Source organism: Hylobates moloch, unplaced genomic scaffold (genome assembly GCF_009828535.3).
Source record: "Hylobates moloch isolate HMO894 unplaced genomic scaffold, HMol_V3 SCAFFOLD_17, whole genome shotgun sequence".
Taxonomy (NCBI): domain Eukaryota; kingdom Metazoa; phylum Chordata; class Mammalia; order Primates; family Hylobatidae; genus Hylobates; species Hylobates moloch.
In genome coordinates, this window is record NW_026652292.1 from 61,213,663 (window position 1) to 61,237,551 (window position 23,889).

A 23,889-nucleotide genomic window follows, 5' to 3' on the forward strand; every position below is an offset into this window, starting at 1 on the left:
TGAGTGGATCACTTGGACCCAAGAGTTCGAGACTGAGGTGAGCTAGGATTGTGTCACTGCACTCCAGCCTGGGTGACAGAGCAAGACTCCATCTCTCTTAAAAAAAAAAAAAAAGGTGGCTTGTGAAGAGAATCAAAAGGAAATAGATCCTAGAGCATAGCCTCTAGGGTCAGTGTCTGAGTTGTCCTAGCTCTGCCCACGTATTAGCTGTGACATTAACTATGTGTTAAGTAGCCTTCATGTGCTTATTTCTTTTTCAAAAGACGGAGCTGGTACTAAATACCTGATAGGGTTGTTCTGAGATCAGATATAGTTGTCTGTGTACAACTCTTCGTCATTTATGGCACTCTGTTTAGGGGTGCGTCAGTTAGCATTGCTGATTCTTGCTGCTCTTGGTGATGATGGTAGATTTCCAGTTGGAGAAATTATTGGATCTTTTTAGCCAGTTAACCCAGTTAGAGAGGGACTTATAAAACCAATTTAATGAAGTTCCTTTTGGCACGATAATTGAATTACAATTGGGGATGTAAACTTAAACCTTGACATGACTTGTCACTGGAATGAATCAATTCAAGTATTCTTTTAGGGCTGGAGGTAAAGGTGAAACAGATGTGGCACTTTAAGGACCATTAATTATACAAACAATTATAAACTAATTTATTGAACATTTGTTATGTGGCAGTCTTGGTTCTAGTTCGTGTGTAGCACGTAAGTTAGGTAAGGGTAATTTTATTGGACTGTTCAAAAGAGGTGGGAATAAAGGATAAATGTGGTTATTTAACACTTAGGCAGTTTCTACCAGAGGACTAAAAAGTTACTGTGGTCACCCTAGAAGTAGAATTCTATTGGCTTTTGCCAGTTCCTAGAAAGCTAACTTGGTTTGCTGAGGCTCTATGTGTTTTGTTAAATTTGACCTTTGTACTTAAGTATTTGTGAGGATTAGATAGAGAAGGCTCTCTTTGTTTATACAGTGCCAATATCTTACAAAATATTAAGTAGAACCTACACATTCATTCTAGCTTTCTGTGAGTTCTGTTGAGGATGAAAGAATATTCCCTTTAAAACTTGTGAAAATTTGAGGAATAGGCAATATATTTTTATTTAGTTGTCTTTATTTTCTGTTGTTAACTTCTTAGGCATTTTTTCGTGATTAGGTATCTAACTCTGAAATACATACCAAATGTATTTTAGCTGTTTACACTAACAAAGCTGTATGAGTTTGATTGTGGTCTTAAACATTTCAGCTCTCTTTAAGAGTCCAGGGTTTGATGTTTCCTTTTTGCCCTGTTTGATGTATTGAACATTGAAACACTATAGATTCTAAGTTATTCAAAATATGTTCCCTTTCCTTGTGAGCATTTACAGCTAGTAGTTTGTTGTCATTGTAACCAGTATTTTGCTATATGTAGTGCTATTGTGATTACAGTAAGTTAGTGTTACTCATATTGTGTAACATGGTTGTTAAGAACATACCAGATTGAACTAGAGCCTGTCTTTGTTTATTCCTTCACCAATAAAAGAAACATTATGTAAGGACTCTGCTAATATCACTGGTTCTTCACTGACTTGGTTGGGGAGGGGTAAGCTGTCAAGCCAATAAGAAGGTAATTTGAATGTATAGCGATTTCACAGAGGAGGAGGTATTTCATCTGAGTTGAGAAGGACGGAGAGACTTTGATAGGCAGATGGACTAGCCAGTAGCAAATAGTATCAATCATTTCCTGATACTCTAGGTAGATGAGCTGGTTTCCATTAAGGTTGAAGTTCTCACACTGTCTTAATTGACAGCGCACTTAATATTTCAATAATTTCTTCGTAGTACCCCAGGCCTAAAGAAATATTTCAGAATTCCATTTACTAAGTAGTTGGGACCTAATAACCTAAGTATTTATGTTTCTTTTAAAAAATACTACACATACATTGAAAGAAAAATTATTTCATTCTTAAATAACCACCATTATTTACTTAGTGTGTTAATGCTATTTGATCACTCACAGTTTCTCAAACCTTGATAACAGATTGAACGCTACCTCTTTTATTTCCTGTTCTATACTGATGTTTGCCTCATGCTTTTTTTTTTTTTTTTTTTTTAATGAGACGGAGTCTTGCTGTGTCCCCCAGGCTGGAGTGCAGTGGCGCAATCTTGGCTCACTGCAAGCTCCGCCTCCCAGGTTCACACCATTCTCCTGCCTCAGCCTCCCGAGTAGCTGGGACTACAGGCGCCCACCACCACGCCCGGCTAATTTTTTTTTGTATTTTTAGTAGAAACGGGGTTTCACTGTGTTAGTCAGGATGGTCGTGATCTCCTGACCTCGTGATCCACCCGCCTTGGCCTCCCAAAGTGCTGGGATTACAGGCATGAGCCACCGCGCCCAGCCTTGCCTCATACTTTTTAAAACAGCAACTGTCAAAAGTCTAGCTTCACAAATATAACATCAAAAGGATTTATGGTCTACTTTTGAAACTCTCAACTACCTTAAACTTGTAGTTCCTGGGATGTCCTACATGTTGAACATGGAAAATAGTAAAAAATTATGTTTTAAATCATTAAAATGAGAACATATGTATTCTAGGTGATCATTTAATGCATTTACAGATGGAATCAACAACTTACTCTACCATTTGAGTGATCTGTTTATACCCCAAAAAAGAGTTTAATCTTCTTTTGGCTGCATGGACATTAAGGTTGTAAACAAGTCCAGGTGCAGTGGCTTATGCCTGTAATCCCAATACTTTGGGAGGCTGAGGCAGGAGGATTGCATGAGTCCAAGAGTTCCGGGATGTACTGTGCTAGTTTGGCATCCATATGGTAACTCCTTGGAGAGCGGGGGACTACCAGGTTGCCCCAGGAGGTGTGAACTGGCCCAGGTTGGAAAATGAGCAGGTCAAAGCTGATCAGTGGTGGGACTGTATCTGTGAGTAGCCACTGCCTTCCAGCCTGGGCAACATAGCAAGGCCTTGTCTCTTTAAAATATATACATACATATATATGTATTTCTGTATATATAGATTATATATATTTCTTTATATGTATATAGAGATAAACCTAAAAGATCAGTTGTAAATAGAAAAATTATACCTGGACATTTAAATATAAGACCTATAGGTTCATTTATTGTTAACATTAATCAACACCATTTTGTTGAGTATGGGTCATTTGTTTGGAATTCCATTTACTTCTAAAGCTGGAATTTAAACTCAAACATTTAGAAAATACACAAGTTGCTTTTCTGGAATTTAAGACAATTCAGTCTTTTGGAATGCTTGGTTTCTAGGCTCTTTTAAATCTTTCCGAGTTGTCTCACAGATTTGGTAGTTTTGTGTATGTGAGAGATTCATCTTGTTCTAAACTTCTGAGACATACGACTTAGTGTTCATATATATGACTCTTTTCTATGCTTGGTGTTTATCATTTCATGTCAACTGTAATTCTCTTGACCCAACTGATGGAGACAGGATTATGTATATATTACACTGTGTTTCATAAAGTGTATGGCTATCCCAAGGATTTATGAGTTACATGGAGGCTAGTTAAGAGTGTGGTATAGAACTGTTTATTGAATATTTCCCAAGTGCCAGGCAGTTAGTGTACTGAGGACTTTATATATGTACATTGTTTTGTTTATTTTAAACAATTTTTACCCTGTTCACATTTTTACAAAGGGACCATTACAGAAGAAATTGTCCAAGATCAGACAATAATAGGAAAACAGGGACTTAAACCCAGTTTTGTCTTGCAACAAGTGTGTATTCTTAACCTCTGTGTGTTTTATTTCCTTCATCATCATTCCTCATCACTCCATGTAATTCTCTGAGTGTATTGTAAAGCTTTCCTAGGTAATATGGAAAACAGTAAATCTGATTACTCAGATTAAACAGTGCCATTCATTTATAATAGATGCCTTTTTCAGGTTGCTTTATTTATTAACTTTTAGGTTCAAGGGTATGTGTGCAGGTGTGCTGTATAGGTAAATTACATGTAGGAGTTTGGTGTACAGATTTTTTTTTTTGTTTTTTTTGAGACAGCGTCTCACTCTTCCAGGCTGGAGTGCAGTGACGCAGTCTCAGCTCACTGCAGCCTGTGCCTCCTGGGTTCAAGCAATTCGATTCTCTTGCCTCAGCCTCCCGAGTAGCTGGGGCTACGGGTGCACGCCACCACGCCTGGCGAATTTGTGTATTTTTTGGTAGAGATGGGATTTCCCCATGTTGGCCAGGCTGGTCTTGAACTTTGACCTCAAGTGATTCACCTGCTTGGGCCTCCCAAAGTGCTGGGATTACAGGCTGGTGTACAGATTACTTTGTCACTCGGGTAATAAGCATAGTTACCCGACAGGTAGTTTTTCTGATCCTCTTTCTCTTCCCACCCTCCACCCTCTGGTAGGCCCCAGTGTTTGTTGTTCCCTTCTTTGTGTCCATATTTACTCAAAGTTGAGCTCCCAACTGAGAACATGAGGTTTTTGGTTTTCTGTTCTTGTGTTAGTTTGCTTAGGATAATGGCCTTTAGCTTCATATATGTTGCCGCAAGAACATGATCTCTTTTTTTATGGCTGCATAGTATTCCATTGTGTATATGTGCTACTTTTAAAAATGAATTCTACTTTTGATGGATATTTAAGTTGATTCTATGTCTTTGCTATTGTGAATAGTGCTGCAGTGAATATACACATGCCCGTGTCATTATGGTAGAAGGGTTTATATTCTGATTGCTGGGTCAACTCGTAATTCCATTATAAATCTTTGAGAAGTTGCCAAACTGCTTTCCACAATGGCTGAACTAATACATTCCCACCAGCAGTGGATAAGCATTCCCTTTTCTCTACAACCTTGTTATGTTTTGACTTTTTAGTAGCCATGCTGACTGGTATAAGATGGTATCTCATTGTGGTTTTAAGTTGCTTTATTTTTAATGGCTGCATAGCATTTGTGATTGTACCTTAGTTTACTTAACAAATTCTATTGATGGAAACTCATTTGCAGTTTTTGCTATTAGACACATTTGCTGTCCTCCATATCCTCTTACAAACTTGTACACACATTTTTTTCACACATACATATCTGTGAAATAAATTCCCTACAAGTGAAATTGTTTGGGTTATAGAGTATACTTGAATTTTATCAGCTTTTGGCAGATTGCCCTCCATAGAGATTTTTATATACTCTCACCAGTAAGGAATCAGTAAATGAGCATCTATTTCTTTACCCTTGCCAACTCAGCATTATAAAACTTTTTGTCAATCTTGTTAAGTGAAAAATGAGATTACTTTATGGTTTTAACTTGCATTTATTTTCTGTGAAATTGAACATCTTTGTATATTAGCGATTTGTATTTCTTTTTGGAATCTGAGACTGGTGCTTTTTTCATCTTCTCAGGATTTCTACCTAGTTGATAGCTGTTTTTAAGGTGCTATTTTAAAATGCATCTTAGTTTCAGAGAATTTAAATTTGACCAAATATGCGGTATTATAAAATTGATAGAATTAGATGTTTCCTCATATGCTTTGCCCATATTTCTATAGTGGGTTGGCCTTTTTCTTACTGATTTGTAGGAGCTTATAACAGAATTAGCACTTTGGATATAAGTTGCAATTTTTGCCCAGTTTGTCATACATTTCTTTGTCTTTGCATGACACTTCATGCAACACAGAAACTTGAATTTTGTACACGTATTGAATTAACCACTTTTATGATGTCCAGGGTTTACATCATACCCTGCCCAATATTGTTTCAAATAATTTAATCCATGTATTTTACTATTTTGTTTTTGTTTTAAACATTTAACCAAGCTGGAATTTTACTGGGGAGGGATCATAAGGTTTGAGGTAGGGATTTCTGGTTTTCATTTTAGAAAAACGATTTTTTGCCTTTCTGAGGCTTAGTTTGTAATTTTTTTGGAATGTTTCATAAAATATGTATACATATATAAATACAAAAATATAAATAAGTAGTATATTTGCAGGATGTAATGTTTTACCATGGTTTGTTCAAATCAGAATTAGTGATGTGTTAGGTGTCATCATCTTGCTGAGATCATAGCTGGCAGTTGGCTTGTAGTTATACTATGCCATCTACATGTGCCTGTTGCAAAAAAATACTTAAGCTAGGTTGATACTATTCAGTACATTGGGTTTTTGATATATTTTATTAAGCAGTCACAGTTGAAAAGCTGAACTGTTACTTACTCCAAGGATGTTTTTGCTACTTTAGGTAATCTGCTTCTTAATTTGATTAATTTAGACTAGTGTTTCTTAAACTTTAGCAATCATCAGAATCACTTGAAAACTTGTTACAGCAGACTGCTATGCCTCACCTTCGGAATTTCTGATTAAGTAGATCTGAGATGAGACTCAAGTTTTGTAGTTCTTACTAGTTCCCAGGGGATGCTAATAAATTTTTAAGAGCGTCTCTGCCCTAAAACAGTTGGAAAACACTGTAGATCGTAAGGCACCCAGTAAAGTGTAGAGTTTGGCTATCCTGTGGCACTTTTATTAATTCATCATTGAAACTTCAAACTTAAAATTTTACTATTGTGACTCATCCTTAGCCTGGATAAATATTTCATTACTACTAAGAAAGGTAGTAAAACTTGACTCTTACATAAAGGAAAATGGACTGTTGTTTTTATCTCCAGTGCCTGGTTCTGCCTTTCCTGAGTTCTATGTCAAGTTAGTTTTTTGTTGTTAAGCAAAGGGTTTCATACATTTAACAGTATAGCAAATCATCGAGTACTGTTTCTTTTTTTTTTTTTTTAGTGGCTTAAAATTAACAAATTCATTCTGTCACAATTCTGAAGGTCAGAAGTTCAAAAACAGTACATTGGCAGATTAGTTCCAACTGGAGGCTCTAAGTGGCAACAGTCGTTCATGATTGTCTCCTAGCTTTTGGTGGTGGCTAACAGTCCTTGGCATTCCTTGGCTTGTAGCTTTGTAACCACAGTCTCTGCCTTCATCTTCACGTGGCTTTCCTTTTGTGTTCAAGTCTCCCTCTCTTTACATTTTGTAAAGATACTGGTCATTGGATTTAGGGCCCACTCTTAAATTCAGGGCGATCTTGTCTGAAATTTATAACTTAATTACTTCTGCAAAGACCCTATTTCTGAATAATGTCACGTTGGTAGGTACCACAGGTTAGGACCTGGGCATATCTTTCGAATAGCTTTTTGCTATGAAATTTGTATGTACAATGTGTTCCTTTATCTGGGACTTTGTGAAGTGTGTGTTAATGTAGGAGAGACTTAGGACTGGGAATCAGTACAGTGATACCTAGTCTTAGTAACTGGTTTTGAGAGTCTGGAAAAGTTGACTACGGTTTTTTCATTTTCTTCACTGGAAAATAAATAAATTTGACTATGTTCTTGAGAACTTTGAAATTTTAAAATTTCATTTTTCTTGAAATTCTTCATTGTACAAACAGCAATATCCCATATTAACTGGTGATGCAAGAAGTAATTGAGTGCAGCACCTCATGGAATGGGATCACTGGGTGATGATCAGTATTGAGGAACCATTAGGAATTGTCTGTGGATGACAGAAGTTTTGGCCATTTAACTAAGTACTTGCAATATGCATAGTTAATAAAGCACAATAAAATATTTCCATTAAGCTAATTTATAATATTTATAGTCTGCCATCTGTAACATTTCTTCCCTTAGAAAAATAAAAAGGAATGTCTGTTGGTTAGCTCTGCTCCATATTGTGATTGATTAAAGCTTGAGGAATGTGAGGAGAAAAAAAGATCAAAATAAAGAAGGTGACTTTTAAAACTAGTTTTAAGAAGTTTTCAACTTAAAGTCATATTTTATCATTTCTGTGACTTTTTTCTCAAGTTTTTTTTGTCTGAAGTTACAATGTGTCTTACAGTCTCCTGAGGTCTTGTAGTTGGTGGCAGTTTGGTTATTATTGCCTGTGAATGCTTGAACTTGATCTAGCTGTACATATTTTCACCTCACATAATGTGAATTGTTGGGTCTGTACTGTGAGTATTTGCTAATTTAAATGCCTTCAGAAATATTAAATATTACACTGTGATTCCATGTTGAAATGAGTACTGAGTATCAAGAGGCTGGGAAATGGAGCAGTAGAGTGTAAATATGCTAGTATTTGAGCAAATGTCGGAAGAGTAACCAATCCATTTTTTTTGCCCTGCAAATCAACAGACAGCTCTATTGAAGCTAAGAGAGGTAACTCACAAATAGAGGAAGCTGTGTGTTATGTTCTGCTACTGAGATCATGTACAAGAGTATTGCCTATCTCGTGTCTGATATATCGGAAGACAGGAAAAATTACCAAATGTCCTCAGATCAAAGAAATTTCAAAGCAGCTACGGGCTATAGTGTTGCTGATTCATGCACTATGCTTTACTGTCTTTAAGGCACTGAGTCATAATTTAATTGGCAGTGTGTTTTCTTTCTTGGTCTTACATAAAATAACCTTATAACTAATGCTGTTTGTCCCTCCCAGGAATGTGGTAGTTTATTTTTAAAAATATGACCAAGGACAAGAAGCATAAAGCACATAAATGAGTTAAGATGAATTTGTTTGCCAAAAGTTTATTAAATTTCGAATTAAGTTTAGGTGAAATAAAGAGAATTCACTTCTTTTTGTTGTACACTATCAATTTGCTGAACTTAATGCTCCAACAGATGGCATGAGCTAAAAATATCCAGTTCGTCCATGAAAGATTAGGTTAGGCTAATCATAAAAAGAGCCAAAATGGTGAATTCATAAATGATGGCTTCAGATTTTTTAATACCACTTTTAAATCCGTAAATAAAATAATGGGTTTTTATCTAACTGAATGAGCTGTGACTTAAGCATCTAAAGGCATCCTGTGTTTTGTCCAGGTGCCAAAAGGAAGATAGTTGTTTTTCATAGTGACATCAGTAACCAGTGTGGAATGGACAGGAGATAGCTGACCCCTGCAAAGTTATACAATCTTGACCGTTGATCTCATTGCCTTCATTCTTACGTGGCACCTCTCTTGTGATAACTGGAGTCCATAATAGCTGCCTTCACTTGAGCCATCCCTAACTAAGCCTGGTTTCCCTTTTTGGTTCATTGATCAATCTGACATCATTTGTTTTTTATCTTCCATTTATGTATCAGCATTTCTTTAGTGTTGATGCTGCCCCTCAGTCCCACTTCTTTTATTAATGAATTCCTTTTGTGCTTTAAGATTATTTCTTTGGGGTGGGAGGACTCACGTGCTTTCAGCCCTTTTGAACCAAGAGCCTGTTGTTGTTAGCTTATTAAGTAAGGAATTGTTAAGGCTTGACAAAAAATGCTTATTTGCATGTGGTAACATTTTAGTGGTGTGACATGAAGCAACTTAAAATGGTTTATTGGTTTATTTTGCGTGTTGAATATTTGTATGTTTTTAAAAGGTTTAAGAAATTGAAAATGACGAATTTTGCCTTGGCATTCATGTGAAACCATGTGATCATTATGTTCTATAATCGGTCACATTATGTCTTCCTAGTACACTTCAGTATTACATTTTTCAAGAATTGATGATGCATATCTTGTTTCATTGTATACTCTTAAAAGATTTTCTTGAAACTTAATTTTGCAATTGATCATGAAACAGTAGCACATTTATTTGGGGCAGAAGTTTATTTTTAATTTACCTAATGTCTTTGCATTTCATTTTTGTCACGAAGTTTGGTTTTAAAATGACCTAACAGAACCTTTAACCAACGTGTTCTTTGGAATATAGGTATATGACTGATGGGATGTTACTTCGTGAAGCTATGAATGATCCCCTCCTGGAGCGTTATGGTGTAATAATTCTTGATGAGGCTCATGAGAGGACACTGGCTACAGATATTCTAATGGGTGTTCTGAAGGAAGTTGTAAGACAGAGATCAGATTTAAAGGTGAAGTAATTTCTCTCCATTTAACTATATATGTGTGTATGTGGGCGTAAAAACAGGGAATACATACTGATCAATAACCAACTGTAAGAAATCACCTGTAAAAGAAGGAACTAGTAAGTACCTTCTTGTTTTGTTTCTGCTTTGCTGTGCCTTCATTTTAGACTTTATTTCTCCCCTTTTATAGTAATGCATTTTTAAGCCAAATCTTCTCAATTTGTGACTCACCTAGTTCTTTTATAATCTAATAACATATGTGTAACTGTGCTACTCACTCTACCCTTCATTAAGTACAGAGGCTTATTTTAGCTAAGGATCAAATCTTTCTCCCTCAGATCCGTGTCCTTGTCTCGTCACAAACACCCATTGTAACTTGCAATGTTGGAGAGTGGAAATAACTATACACAGGACAGGCAGCTCCTTAGAAATGTAGTCACTTACCCTAGTGTATTACTTCTTTCCTCCATACCACATGTACCTTGGCCCCTGTTACTGTATTGATTAAGGGCCTAAAACTATTTTCTGACATTTTTGTCCCCCAAAGTCTGTGACGTTCCCCTTTTTGCTGTGTTCTGTGTGTATACTATTCATTGGAATGTAGACTCATCCCTTGTTGATATGTGTGTTATAGAAGGGTTCATAGCCTGGTGACAGAGCGAGACTCTGTCTCAAAAACAAACAAACAAGGGTTCAGTACTGGCAAGAAAGATTCTGGGTCTTTAGAAAAAAAACTGAGGCCTGAACATGTTTTTGTTTATACAAATTAGATCAATGCTTTAAAAAATATATTTAAAGAATAATGTGAGTACTATCATTATTTATTAAATTTATCGTGCTACCAAGGTTTTAGTGAGAACCTGAAAACAGAAATTAAGAACTCTAATGAAACATTTTATGGAGGAACCTTTCTGTATCTGGTCCACTGAGTTTTTTTTTTTTTTTTTTTTTTTTGCATTTTCTTTGTTTTTTTCCTATTTGCAAAGTTTTGTTTTAATAATGGTAGCAATAATTATACTGCATATTAATGTTTTCTTTTCACAATCTGAATTACATATAATTTTATAAACTCTGATTTTTAAGGTATTTTATGAAGAAATGCTGTAGTTTATGCATTTATTTTTTTCTAAATTTTAAAAAATGTAAATAACTTTTACTATAGTTCAGCCATTATGTATTTGATTTTTCATTTACAGTTTATTTGAAGGTTTTCATGGGCATTTTTATAGCCGATATATATGTAGAATAGTAAATATTGCTATACTTTAAGACCATGTAATAATCCTTGAAGGCAGCTTCAAGTAATTTACTGTTTTCTTTCAGGTTATAGTTATGAGCGCTACTCTAGATGCAGGAAAATTCCAGATTTACTTTGATAACTGTCCTCTCCTAACTATTCCTGGGCGTACACATCCTGTTGAGATCTTTTATACTCCAGAACCAGAGAGAGATTATCTTGAAGCAGCAATTCGAACAGTTATCCAGATTCATATGTGTGAAGAGGAAGAGGGAGATCTTCTTCTTTTCTTAACTGGTCAAGAGGTATTGTTTTGATTTTCTTCATTATTTAGCTTTTGACATACTGTTTCTAATACGCAGCAACTTTAATCATAAGAACATGTTAATCATGTTTTTTATTTCGATGTTCTTCAACCTGATTGTATTAATATGTAAAATATATAACCCCTTTTATCTGTATACCGTAGGAATACTTTTGTATACCACTAGAGTTTGTGTTATAGTTAATTATTTTAAGAGTGTTAAATGCTTTGGAATTTCAAGATTTTGCAATTGTAGTTATAGGAGATCCCTGGGATATAAGTGCTATTATGCTGAGGCATGAATTCGCATCACAGCTGCTTTGAAATCAGGTTATCCTCATCAGTTATTTAGCTTGTGAGTGAACTTGGGAGCCTATTCATCATCAAAACACTTCAGTTTGGTTTTGTCTTCCCATATGCTCTTAAAGGTTGGGAAGGATGACTAAAAGTTCTTAGTTAGAATTTACTCCATTTAAAATTTTATTCTCAGATGTAGCTTTTTTTTTTTGAGACAGAGTCTCGCTCTGTCACCCAGGCTGGAGTGCAGTGGCTCAATCTCAGTTCACTGCAAGCTCCGCCTTCCGGGTTCACGCCATTCTCCTGCCTCAGCCTCCCAAGTAGCTGGGACTACAGCCGCCCACCACCACACCCGGCTAATTTTTTGTATTTTTAGTAGAGGCGGGGTTTCACTGTTGTAGCCAGGACGGTCTCAGTCTCCTGACCTCGTGATCCACTCGCCTTGGCCTCCCAAAGTGCTGGGATTACAGGCATGAGCCACCGCGTCTGGCCAAATGTAGCGTTTCTAAGCTTCTTTTCAATAGGGTGTTTATAGGTGTGCTTTGGAATACCTGAGTGGCTAAATAAATTCAGAAGCTATTTGGATAATACAAAGTTTTAAAAAGCCTTTTACGAAAGGGTTTTTCTTTTTCTTTTTGGGGGTGGGGAGGGAAGACAGAGTCTTGCTCTGTCACCCAGGCTGGAGTGCAGTGGCATGATTATCGGCTCACTGCAACCTCTGCCTCCTGGGTTCAAGCGATTCTCTTGCCTCAGCCTCCCAAGTAGCTGGGATCACAGGTGCCCACCATCACACCTGGCTAATTTTTTTTTATTTTTAGTAGAGACGGGGTTTCTCTATGTTGGCCAGGCTAGTCTTGAACTCCTGACCTCAGGTGATCCACCTGCCTCGGCCTCCCAAAGTGCTGGGATTACAGGCGTGCGCCACTGCGTCTGGCCATATTTTTGTTTTTTAAATCACTATTTAAAATTGTCATCATTCTCAGATAACATAAGCATATTGAGATTCTACCAGAAATATCAAATGGCCTCATGATTAAGGACCTGAAAGGTTTTTCTCTGAGACAACTTTGTGCGGTATTTTCTGTGAATCCCACAGCTGGGGAAAGGAAGGGAGTAAGCCGAAGGGTTTTCAGATGTGTGCTAGAGTGTAAGTCTTCCATGAAATAAAATGCTGCTCTAGTTGTCAACTGTTTTTATGCATACCATTGCTTCTTTAAATTATCTTTAGATTCCCAGTCTTGAATTTAAAGAGTTTTGGGGAGAAGGTAGCAGAAAACCTAACGTTTTGTTTACATTTCATTTGTTGTATTTAGTAGTAGAGCTGGTCTAAAGTAAATATTACCTTCTCATTTTTGTGTACCTTCGTTATTTTTACTTGGTAAGTTAAATGCAACTGTGAAATCAGTACTCCTTTCTTTGTAAATTTGAATAGCCTCCATGAAATTGAGTAATCTCAAAAATTTAAAACTGGTTTTTAAGAACATATTCTGACCGCCTAAATAAAAGTGCTTCTATAGTCACGTGAGTTAATTTGGGAGGGAGAGAGAACAGTTTAAAGTGTTGCCTAGATAGTAATTAGATAAGAGTGATAGTAATTAAATAATTTTATTTTTAATTTTGCTTAGTAAAATTTTTTTTCAACATGCAGTGAGTTAATTGGTAAGGTCCAGATTAATTTACTAACATATTGCTGCTTTTGGAGTTAAAAATCTTTCCTCAAATCAAAAACTCCTGAACTGTCTGTCTTTGTTCTCAGTATTGCTAATGACTAAGCAGATGGCTGCTGTTGGGACAGTGAAACTTCTTTTCCTCCACTACCTGTTTCTCTTTATATTCTGATGAATGCAGATAAGTTTTGTGTCATTCTCAGCTGATAGTGTTGACTTTTTGGAAGTTTGGCAAACCTCAGGGAAAATTTTTATTGCAAGTTTTAAAACTGTTTAGGACTATCTAAAAACATAAGTGTTACACAGGATTTCTTCCACATTTTAGAGATGCCTTTATATCCTACATAGTCATCATTTTGTTTTAGCTCCATCCATACTTAGCAGATTGGGTAGTCTAATCTCCAGTAAAGTTAGAATTGTCATTTTAAAATACTGGAATCACAAAGCAAATGTCTAATTTAAGCACTTAATTTTTAATGTGTGAAATCTGGATATTTTGTGATTTTTGAGCATTTATTTTTCATTTGTATACAGTAAAATTAACAAAATTGCAGACACTCTTAAATGTTGGAAGCTTAGTTTTATATTATGTTCAAATCTTTTTTAAGTTGGAGAGCTCTTAATTTTTTATTTGCATGCCAGCAGGGGGCATTCTAATCTAGATACAACATTTAAAAGCAGTATTTTCAAAAAATATTTGTTCGCTTTGTTATATTTTTTATTTAGATGAATAGCATCTACTTTCATTTTCTTTTAGAAACTTGAGATTTCAAAGGAGGATCTAGTAACATTGAATCTTTAATAGTTTTCTGTGTTACAGTTTTTGAGACAGATAACCTTTAAAAAAAACTGATGTGTTTGAAATAAGTGAAAAGTAATTTATTTGTTCTTACTGTGTTTAAGAACTTTGTGTTTTTTGATATAGAAACACAGTTGGACATTAAGAAAATATAAAGTAAATGTCCTAAAATTCTTCCTCACCGTTTAGTATCATTGTCCTTTGAAAAAAAGCACGCAATTTGTTGACAAGGGTTGCTTCTGATTGGGTCATTTATTGGACAGGCTGCCTAGTATATAATAAGCGTTTTACATACTTCTGGGTTTAATTGAATTAATACTTCAATAAAATTTAGAATACATTTGTCTGCAATGCTGCCTTCCGTTTTTAAGTTCCTTTGCCTCTCCCAGAGCTGTCATACGTAATCTGTCTCTCTCTTTTTTTCTGTCTTGATATTCATTATGTCTCCTCTTGAATGCAAATGTGTTAGAATATAGTCATGTGCCACATAACAACGTTTTGGTCAAGACAAACTTCTCAGATAGCTGTGGTGCTGCTCCCGTAAGATTATAATGGAGCTGAACGTAACCTTGCAACATCATAGCACAACATGTTACTCACTGCTTTATGGTGATGCTAGTTCAAACAGACCTGCTTTGCTGCCAGTTATTTAAAAGTACTGTATAGTATGTACAATTATGTACAGTACATCATAATAATGATAATAGGACATTGTTAGTGGTTTTTGTATTTACTATACTACATGTTTTATCATTATTTTAGAGTGTTCTCCTTCGACTTAAAAATGTTAACTGTAAAACAGGCTTAGGCAGGTCCTTCAGGAGGTGTTCTAGGAGAAGGCATTGTTATCTCAGGAGATGACAGCTCCGTGTGTGTTACTGGCCTTTGAAGACCTTCCAGTGGGTTAATGTTAAGGTGGAAGATAGTGATAATGATGATCCTGACCCTGTGGGGGCCTAGGTTAAGTGTGTGTGTCTTTTAACCAAAAAGTTTAATAAGTTGTAAAAGTAAAAAATTTTAAATTAGAATGAAGCTTATAGAATAAGGATATAAAGAGAAAATACTTTTGCCAGCCATACGGTGTGTTTGTGTTTTAAGCTAAGTGTTACTGCAAAAGAGTCAGAGTTAAAAAAATTTTAAAGTTTATAAAGTTAAAAAGTTGTAGTAAGCTAAGGTTAATTTATTGAAGAAAGAAAAATATATCAAAAAAAAGAAAATACTTTTTAAAATAAATTTTGTGTGCCAAAATGTACGGTGTTTATAAAATAGACAGTTCTGTACAGAATGTCCTAGGCCATCACATTCACTAAGTACTCATTGACAGCAAGTTTTGGTCCTGCAGACTTCATTCATGGCAGATGCCCTATACGAGTGTACTGATTTTTACCTTTTTTTTTTTTTTTTTTTTTTTTTTTTTTTTTTGAGATGTTCCCTCTTTTTGCCCAGGCTGGGTGCAATGGCGCAATCTCGGCTCACCACAACCTCCTGCCTCCCGGGTTCAAGCGATTCTCCCGCCTCAGCCTCCTGAGTAGCTGGGATTACAGACATGTGCCACCACGCCCAGCTAATTTTATATTTTTCGTAGAGACAGGGTTTCTCCATGTTGGTCAGGCTGGCCTCGAACTCCCGACCTCAGGTGATCTGCCCGCCTCGGCCTCCCAAAGTGCTGGGATTACAGGTGTGAGCCACTGTGCCTGGCGGTTTTTATCTTTTATACCATATTTTTGCCATGCCTTTTCTTTGTTTAGATGAACAAACACTTCCCATTGTGTTACAGTTGCCTACTGTATTCACTTCAATAACATGCTCCTCAGGTTTCTAGCCTAGGAGCAATAGGCTATACAGTTTAGGTTCGTGAATACACTAGAATGTTTACACAACAACAGAATTGCCTAACAAATTTCTCAGAACATATTCCTGTCATTAAGCAATGTGTGACTGTAGTTTTCTGAGAAAAAAAATTTGTAGCTGCTCTAAGACATTTGGGTTAGCCTAGTTCTTAAATATCTGTGTTGATACAGTAAAGGTGTTTGTTCTCATTAGGCACAATGAAGCAAATCTTCCATATAATTGCATTAGTGATACGTGACATTAAAGCCTAATTGGCTTATTTAAAATGTCTAGCACATCAATTTCTTTTAGATTGTGAAAATTGAAAAGGTCATGAGTGCATTTAAATATTCCTGGGTGAGAAATTTCAATTTTAGTACAATTTGTTGAGAATTAATTAGGAAATCTGACTCTAATAAAAGGGGTGTGGAATGCAAATAAGGCAGTTATATATTCATTTGAATACAATAATGAAAGTTTCTTGGATTGTTTTGGAAATCCCATTGAAATTTGCTAAATTAGTTTTGGTTACTAAATTGAAAATAGGGTATACATGAAGTGAAAGAAGATGGCATACATAAAACAGACTGCATAGAACTAGGATTATAATAAATACTTTAAAATGTTTCAGTATTCGTTTTGTTTTTAGACTCACTTTTATTTTGTAGGAAATTGATGAAGCCTGTAAGAGAATAAAGCGTGAAGTTGATGATTTGGGCCCTGAAGTTGGCGACATTAAAATCATTCCATTGTATTCTACACTTCCACCTCAGCAGCAGCAACGCATTTTTGAGCCTCCACCTCCCAAAAAACAGAATGGAGCAATTGGAAGAAAGGTAACATTAGAAATGTTCTTTATAAATATTTCACTAATAATGAAAGAGTTATTTATGAGATATAAACTTTATTCAGTTATAAAGGACTAAGTTATGGGTGATTGTGATCTAAGTTTATACAACAAAATAATATCCATTTGTAGGGTTCTGCATATCTCTTGACCCTAAAGTAAGAATGAGTACTGTTTCTCCTAGGTAGTCCCTCCTTAGCAAATGGAAGATTCGTTAGGATGGGTTAAGAAAACAGGATGTTGGCCAAGTACCGTCTTTTCTCCTATTAAATCACTTGGTATAAAGTAAGCACTTTTTCTTTGGTGCCTTGGCCTTCTACCCATAATTTTGTTTAAGGCTTCACCAAATGTAATGTCTATAGGTGTGAAATGTTGACCCTGTGTAGACCTCTAATAACAGTAGCACTGATCTGGCTGGGCGTGGCGGCTCATGCCTGTAATCCCAGCACTTTGGGAGGCTGAAGCAGGTGGATCACGAGGTCAGGATTTTGAGACCAGCCTGACCAACATGGTGAAACCCTGTCTCTATTGAAAATACAAAAAAATTGGCCAGGCATGGTAGCACGTGCCTGTAATCCCAGCTACTCGGGAGGCAGAGGCAGGAGAATCACTTGAACCCTGGAGGCGGAGGTTGCAGTGAGCTGAGACCGCACCACTGCACTCCAGCCTGGGCAACAGCGCGACTCCATCTCAAAAAAAAAAAAAAAAAAAAAAAAAATGTGGCACTGATCACACTGCATAAGTATGTGAGTTCCTGGAACGCAGAAGCTTCATCTAGATCCTGTCACACGGACAGGAACAAGATTATTTCAGCCCTATTTCTGAGATACTTTGTTGAGGGGCTGGGAAGACATCTTTGATTCCTCATCAGCAGATATATATGTGTGTGTGTATATATATATATATATGTATATATGAGAGAGAGACAGACAGAAATATATATCTTAAAATATTTATATAATAAGAAGTTAACGCATCCTCCAGGTAGAGCATAATTTTTTTTTTTTTTTTTTTTTAAACAACGTGGGGTCTCACTATGTTGCCAGGACTGGTCTTAAACTCCTGGGTTCAATTAGTGCCCCCTCCTGGGCCTCCCAAAGTGCTAGGACTACAGGCATGAGCCACTAAGCCCAGCCCTCAGCCTGCCTAGTTTTCATTTGTCTTGAAATCATGTGTACTTTGTATATCTCTATTTGTTTTATTTTTAAAACGTTGTGTTTGTTTACCATTGAGTGAAACTGGCGTACAACAAAGGTGTCCTGTTTGCGCATCCTTTTGTGTACTACTTGTTTCATTGAGTTCTTCTTTGAGATACATGGGCCCATATTTACTAGTTACACATCTGAGCTCTTGCTGTCATAAGTCTATGAAGTAAATTAAAGTTTTTGTTTCTGTTTTGCTTTTTGTGTTTTAAATCCTTAGGATGCTGAGGAGAATTTTGTCTTACTGAAAAGAGTGACTCAGCAGTGGCTGGATATGTGATGATGGCCACAGCTGGTGATGGGCTCACTCTGAGGACTGATCATGAGCTTTTAATTCAAAACTAGGGGCTGTATATTGCCACTTTGCCATCCAGTGATGGTGTTTCAGCCAAAACTGTAGGACCTCTTGCTGGGAAGTCATGTTATCCTTGCCTTGAGTCAGTTTCATCTTAGAGGTTGAGACAAGCACTGATGTAGCTTCCCTGGACAGTCTTAGGGAGAGTAAAGGAAGACTTCCTTGGCAGTTGCTGCATCATTTTCATTATGAGGAAGAACATTCTGAGGCGCAGCATGTTAAGCACAAATTTAAAGTTTTCATACAAGCCTAGCTTATAGAGGAGGGATCTATACAAGTTTTACTGTTCATATGTAATTTTAAACTTACTGTTTGCATCTAATTGTGAAAAACAAAATATTTGATTTTTTTTTTTTGTTAAACTGTTCTAATATAAGGATAGTAGCTAGCATAGAGCAAATATATAAAAGTATTAAAAGTTTTTGAACAAATATAATATTTAATACAAGTTTTAATTTCCATCAAATTAATTGTGATTCTGTATAACTTTATATTTGAGTCCCTTTTATAAGGCCGTGCCATTTCTTATTTCTCTATTAAGTTTATGAAAAATAGATTTTATAACTTGGTTGTGGTACTAATAAAACAAACAGCCTTTTAAACATGTTACAGCACTGATGGTGAACGATTTCAAGTTTTTAGCAATCAAAGGTTGAGAATGCAACATATATTTATATGAGGGTAGATATTTTTACCTCTTGATAATTTTTGAAGTTTATTCAAGTATTTGACTAAGTTAAAAGTTATAGTAAGTCTTTACATGCATTCAAGTTTACTCTTCGGTAGATAACTTCTGCATTTTTGGACTGAGACTTAAAATTGCTATTTTATGGATTTGGTTGTTATTAAAATACAACTATAATTATTTTTTAAATATTTAGTTTTCATTAATTTTGTTCATACAAATAGCTCACTTTTCTATAGTTGATCCTACATTTCGTTGATTAATATGGTTCAGAGCATACATTGCTCAGTAAAAAAGAGAAATGGCCCTTGTGGAGATGGTTCTATAGTTTTAAAGAAAGACTTAATGATCCAGGATCTGAAGATAGCTTACTGTGGTGCTGCTGGGATGTTTATAAGCTTAAATAAGTTGATGTCCTTGTGTTGGAGACCCCCACAGAGTTCCCTGGGGACTAAAAGTCCAAATTAGTTTAAATGCATTATTGTGTCCAGACAGTATTCAGGTAGGGCAAATGAAGTACTGCGAGTTCTACTTTGAAGTGGAGTTATTGGGGGTGGAGCAGGGGGAAGTGGTTCTATTAGAAAAAAAGTGAGTTCTATTAGAAGGCAGGTTATTGAGGGGGGAAAATTTACTCTTAGCATGTCCTGACAGTGATGCCAAGCTTTTCACCATAGGGTCTGTTCCATATTAGTCAGTGCGGTTTGAACACTTTTTAAGGCTCTTTGAACGCATACTGCAGTGTTGCGGTCTAGAAAGCATGTAACAATTATATTGATTCTTACTGGTCATAATGTAAATCCCTTGACAAATTCAAGGTCATTTTGTCTCCTGATGGGTTCCTGATTGTATGTTGTGCCATTTACAATTAGAATATGCTTAGGGCTTGCCTCACTCAACTGCTGAAGTACCAAAGAAGCTTTTATCTTGTCATTTATTAGTTTGCTTTTGCATTGTGTGTGTGTGTATTTAGCCTTAGCTATTTTTAGTCCTTGAGAAAGGCTAAAACTTGTGCTTTTTTATAAGGACTCAATTTAACACTTGTATTTTAGGGTTTGACTTTGGGCTGGCAATAGGCTCTTATTAATACCAATAATGACAAGGGTTTGCCAAGTTGGCATAAATCATGTGATTCTTAAACACTTGCAGAATCATGCATCCGCGTCTTGTTAAGTATTAACAGAATTTAATACACTCACCCAGACAAAAAACATACACACAGGATGAAATTATTTTGTGGAGAAAAATTAACTGTTTTTTATAATAGTAACTCTTCAAAGAGTTGGTCACATGAAAAATTTTTATCACATTGTATTATGTTACAGAAGAAATATGTGAAATGTATTTTTTCCCAGAACAACTTTTTTTAAAGTGATTTTCTTCATAAATATTTTCAGAACTATGGTTTTCACCCCAGAATTCCAGAAAGCCAGAAGACGTCTTCTGTATTTACAGGCATATAGTTGGTTCTGTATAGATTTGAGATAGGGTCTCAGTCTGTTGCCTAGGGTGGAGTTCTGTGCCATGATCATAGCTCACTGCAACCTCAACCTCCTGGACTCAAGCAGTCCTCCCACCTTAGCCTCCTAGGTAGCTGGGACTACAAGCATGTGCCACCATGCCTGGCTAATTTCTTTTAATTTTTTGTAGAGGTGGGGTTTTACTATGTTGTCCAGGCTTGTCTCAAACTCCTGGACTCAAATAATCCTCTTTGGCCTTTTTAAGTGCTGGGATTACAGGTGTGAGCCACCATGCCTGGCCTATTCTATATAGTTTATAGAGCATTTCTACATCCTTACATAATTTATTCCCTACAACCCTGTGTTACGTAGACTAAGTAATATGCAAGTTATAAAAGGAATACAAGCTTGGGGGTGTTAAAACCTTTCCACAGTTACTTTAGCTACTCAGGTTTGATTGCTAGGTCTGCCAGTTACCTCTAAATTCATCACTTCTTTAACTACAACAAACTGACTTTCTAGAAGAATATTAAATGCAGGTTATGCTTATTCGAGTTTCACCTGTTAACCTTATGTATGTCGTTGTTTGCTTCCGTTCTAGTTGCTGATTATTCATCTAAATGTACTGAAGAATATTTCAGCAACATCATCAAACCACTTGTGGTTCCTTATTCTTTTGCTAGTTGTCAGTCTTTTCAACTGACAAATAAAAGGAAACATTTTGGTTTTTGACTTGTAAATTATTCTGAAATACCCTGATGGTAAATTGCTATTATGTTTTTAAATCCCTGAGGTTTCCTGCTAGTATTTTGGGAAGTCTACTACTTAGTAAATATGAAATCAGAAAATGAAACTGTTAAGTAAAATAGTTAATGCAGCAAAAGCCTATGATTTTTTAAAGCTATTTGATTTATAAAATTAAGTGTTTTTAAAATAAAATAGGGATAAATATAAATCTTTTCATTTTTTGTATGTGCCCATAGGCATTTCTCCCACATGTGTTTTTTTAAGATTGAACTTTAGTGCTAGTGTTGTTTCCTTCTCTCGTGAGTAGGTCTTAACCTTACCTTCAAGGACTATCCTAAATGCTATTATTTTTCAGTAAAGCTTTTCTTGTCTTTGCTATGGAAGTAAAACCTTTTTAAATTTCACAGTGTGCCTTTGGTGCCACTCACACTTTCTATCCATGTCTAATCATCCCTTACAAATGGTAAAAGCAGACTCTGTTTGATTCATCTTCTGTATCAATTGCTCGCATATACAGACATCTTCAACTTAATATCAGTAACCTGTTCCTGAAAGTCATGTCCTGAGTTAAAATACTAATGAGGAATCCCCATTTCCTATTTAAAAAAAAAAAAAAAATTATATGTAACATGTATTTCCCAAGTCCTTAACTAATTTTCTAAAACATATGTAATATATAGTAAAACATGCACATATACAAAACAAGCTATCATGTTAGTATGTAAATGCTTTAAACATTTTCTGTCAATGAAGAATTATAGTTCGTAACAGTTGCTTTGTGTGTAGTAACGTATTACATGTCATCCCTTTGAGACTATGCACTTACCAAAGTATTTACATTTGATTCTGCTGATCTGTCTGTTCTTATTGGATTATAACTTGAGGTTTTTTCCATGTGGCATTTTGTTTAAAATGTTGAGTTGAATTTTGGTGATATAAATAATGAAGTTTTCATTTGTAAATATTGCCCAAAAACATTGAAAGATACACTTGTGGAAATTTGAATACAAATTATAAGGGCTGTTTTATCAGACATTTTGTAAGGCATGTTATGTTGCTTTATCAGTATTTTTCTTTTTATGCTGTCCATTAATTTGATTAAGCAAAATGTAACGGGGTTGAGTGATAACCTGAAGTAATAGCTTTGTTGAGAAAAGTTGCTGTTGTGGCATAAAGAAAATTTTGGTTTCTTAAATTTTAATTTACCTTTTTAAAGCATTGGCCATTGAAGATCAAATAATATTTCTAGTTTATTTGCTAGTTCGAAATTCCTTGTGTTAGTGAAAGTGGCTGATCTTTAACAGTCCTGTTAATTTTATTTGATATGTAATATAATTTATATACTCCATTTCTTAACAGGTAGTTGTGTCAACTAACATAGCAGAGACATCTTTGACAATAGATGGTGTGGTGTTTGTGATTGATCCTGGATTTGCGAAACAGAAGGTACATATTTAGTGGATACTTTATAAATTAGAGTTGGTTTAACAGCACTTACTACCCATTCATTTAATGGCTAAAATTTACCTTTCAGAATTATTTTCCTATCTTTTGTTTCGTTTTCAGATTTCTGCTGTATGAACCCTTTATGTTTTGGCTGGCTCTCAGAAATTAAGACAGTGTTTAATATGTAATTCTAGGCTTTTTTTTCTTTTAGAGTTGCTTTGGTTTCTTTGTTTCAGTGTAGTGACGGTGGGCGTTTTGGCTTGTATATTCATTGAACAGTATGGGTTTAGTAATAAAGTACAGGATTTCCATCCCTGCAGTTCAGTCACTTATCCAACATTAGAGTTACTGCTGTCAACTAGGCACACTATTTGAAAACAGTACTATGTTACTCCTCTAGTTTAACAGTGCTGTATACTAAATGAAGTGAAATGCAGGTGAAGTGGCTATTCAATAAATACATGTTTTATTTTTCAAATATCTTTTGGATAAATTGATTACATTTTGTTATTGATGGAAATTTTTTCATTAAACAGTAATAGTCATAGTACTCAGACTGTCGAGTTTTGAAAGTGAAGGTTTCTTTTCGGGCAGAATCCTTGACTGCCCAGCATATAAAAAGCAAGGAACAAGGTCAGCCTTATAGACCTGAAATTAGGAGGAGTAAGGATTATATAAGCTGTCTGTGTGTTTGACGAGAAGTTTTTCATGTTAGTTTGAGTCTTTCAGATGATCGAATTAGAATGTCTGAAAGAACTTAAAGGTTCAGGATGATGGGTTGTCTATTGTAGCAGCATGATTTATGGCTATCGATATTTCTTTGTTTATTTTGGAATTAACTGTGGGCTTTGGGTACTTCTGTTGCATCACAATTTTATGTTTGACTGAAGAAAGACTCCTGCGTTATTTCAATTCCAATAGGTCTACAATCCTCGAATCAGAGTTGAGTCCCTTTTGGTGACAGCTATTAGTAAAGCTTCAGCTCAACAAAGGGCTGGTAGAGCTGGACGTACCAGACCTGGAAAATGCTTCAGACTTTACACAGAGAAAGCTTATAAAACGGAAATGCAGGTATGGGGTATTGTCATTTCCTGCCGATATGTTTAAAATGTTAAGTTGAATTATCTTACCAGAAGAAAATTGCCTTATTT

General features: G+C 35.7%; 1 protein-coding gene across 1 annotated transcript in view; it reads left to right on the plus strand.

The window, feature by feature from the left end:
• Window positions 1-23,889, plus strand: part of DHX15 (DEAH-box helicase 15) — a 61,453-nt gene that overhangs the window by 18,606 nt on the left and 18,958 nt on the right. The window contains exons 4-8 of the mRNA XM_032136118.2: window positions 9,712-9,871; window positions 11,189-11,407; window positions 16,668-16,835; window positions 22,652-22,738; window positions 23,660-23,809. Of these exons, the coding sequence (XP_031992009.1) occupies window positions 9,712-9,871; window positions 11,189-11,407; window positions 16,668-16,835; window positions 22,652-22,738; window positions 23,660-23,809 (784 nt within the window). The remainder of the gene's footprint in view (window positions 1-9,711; window positions 9,872-11,188; window positions 11,408-16,667; window positions 16,836-22,651; window positions 22,739-23,659; window positions 23,810-23,889) is intronic.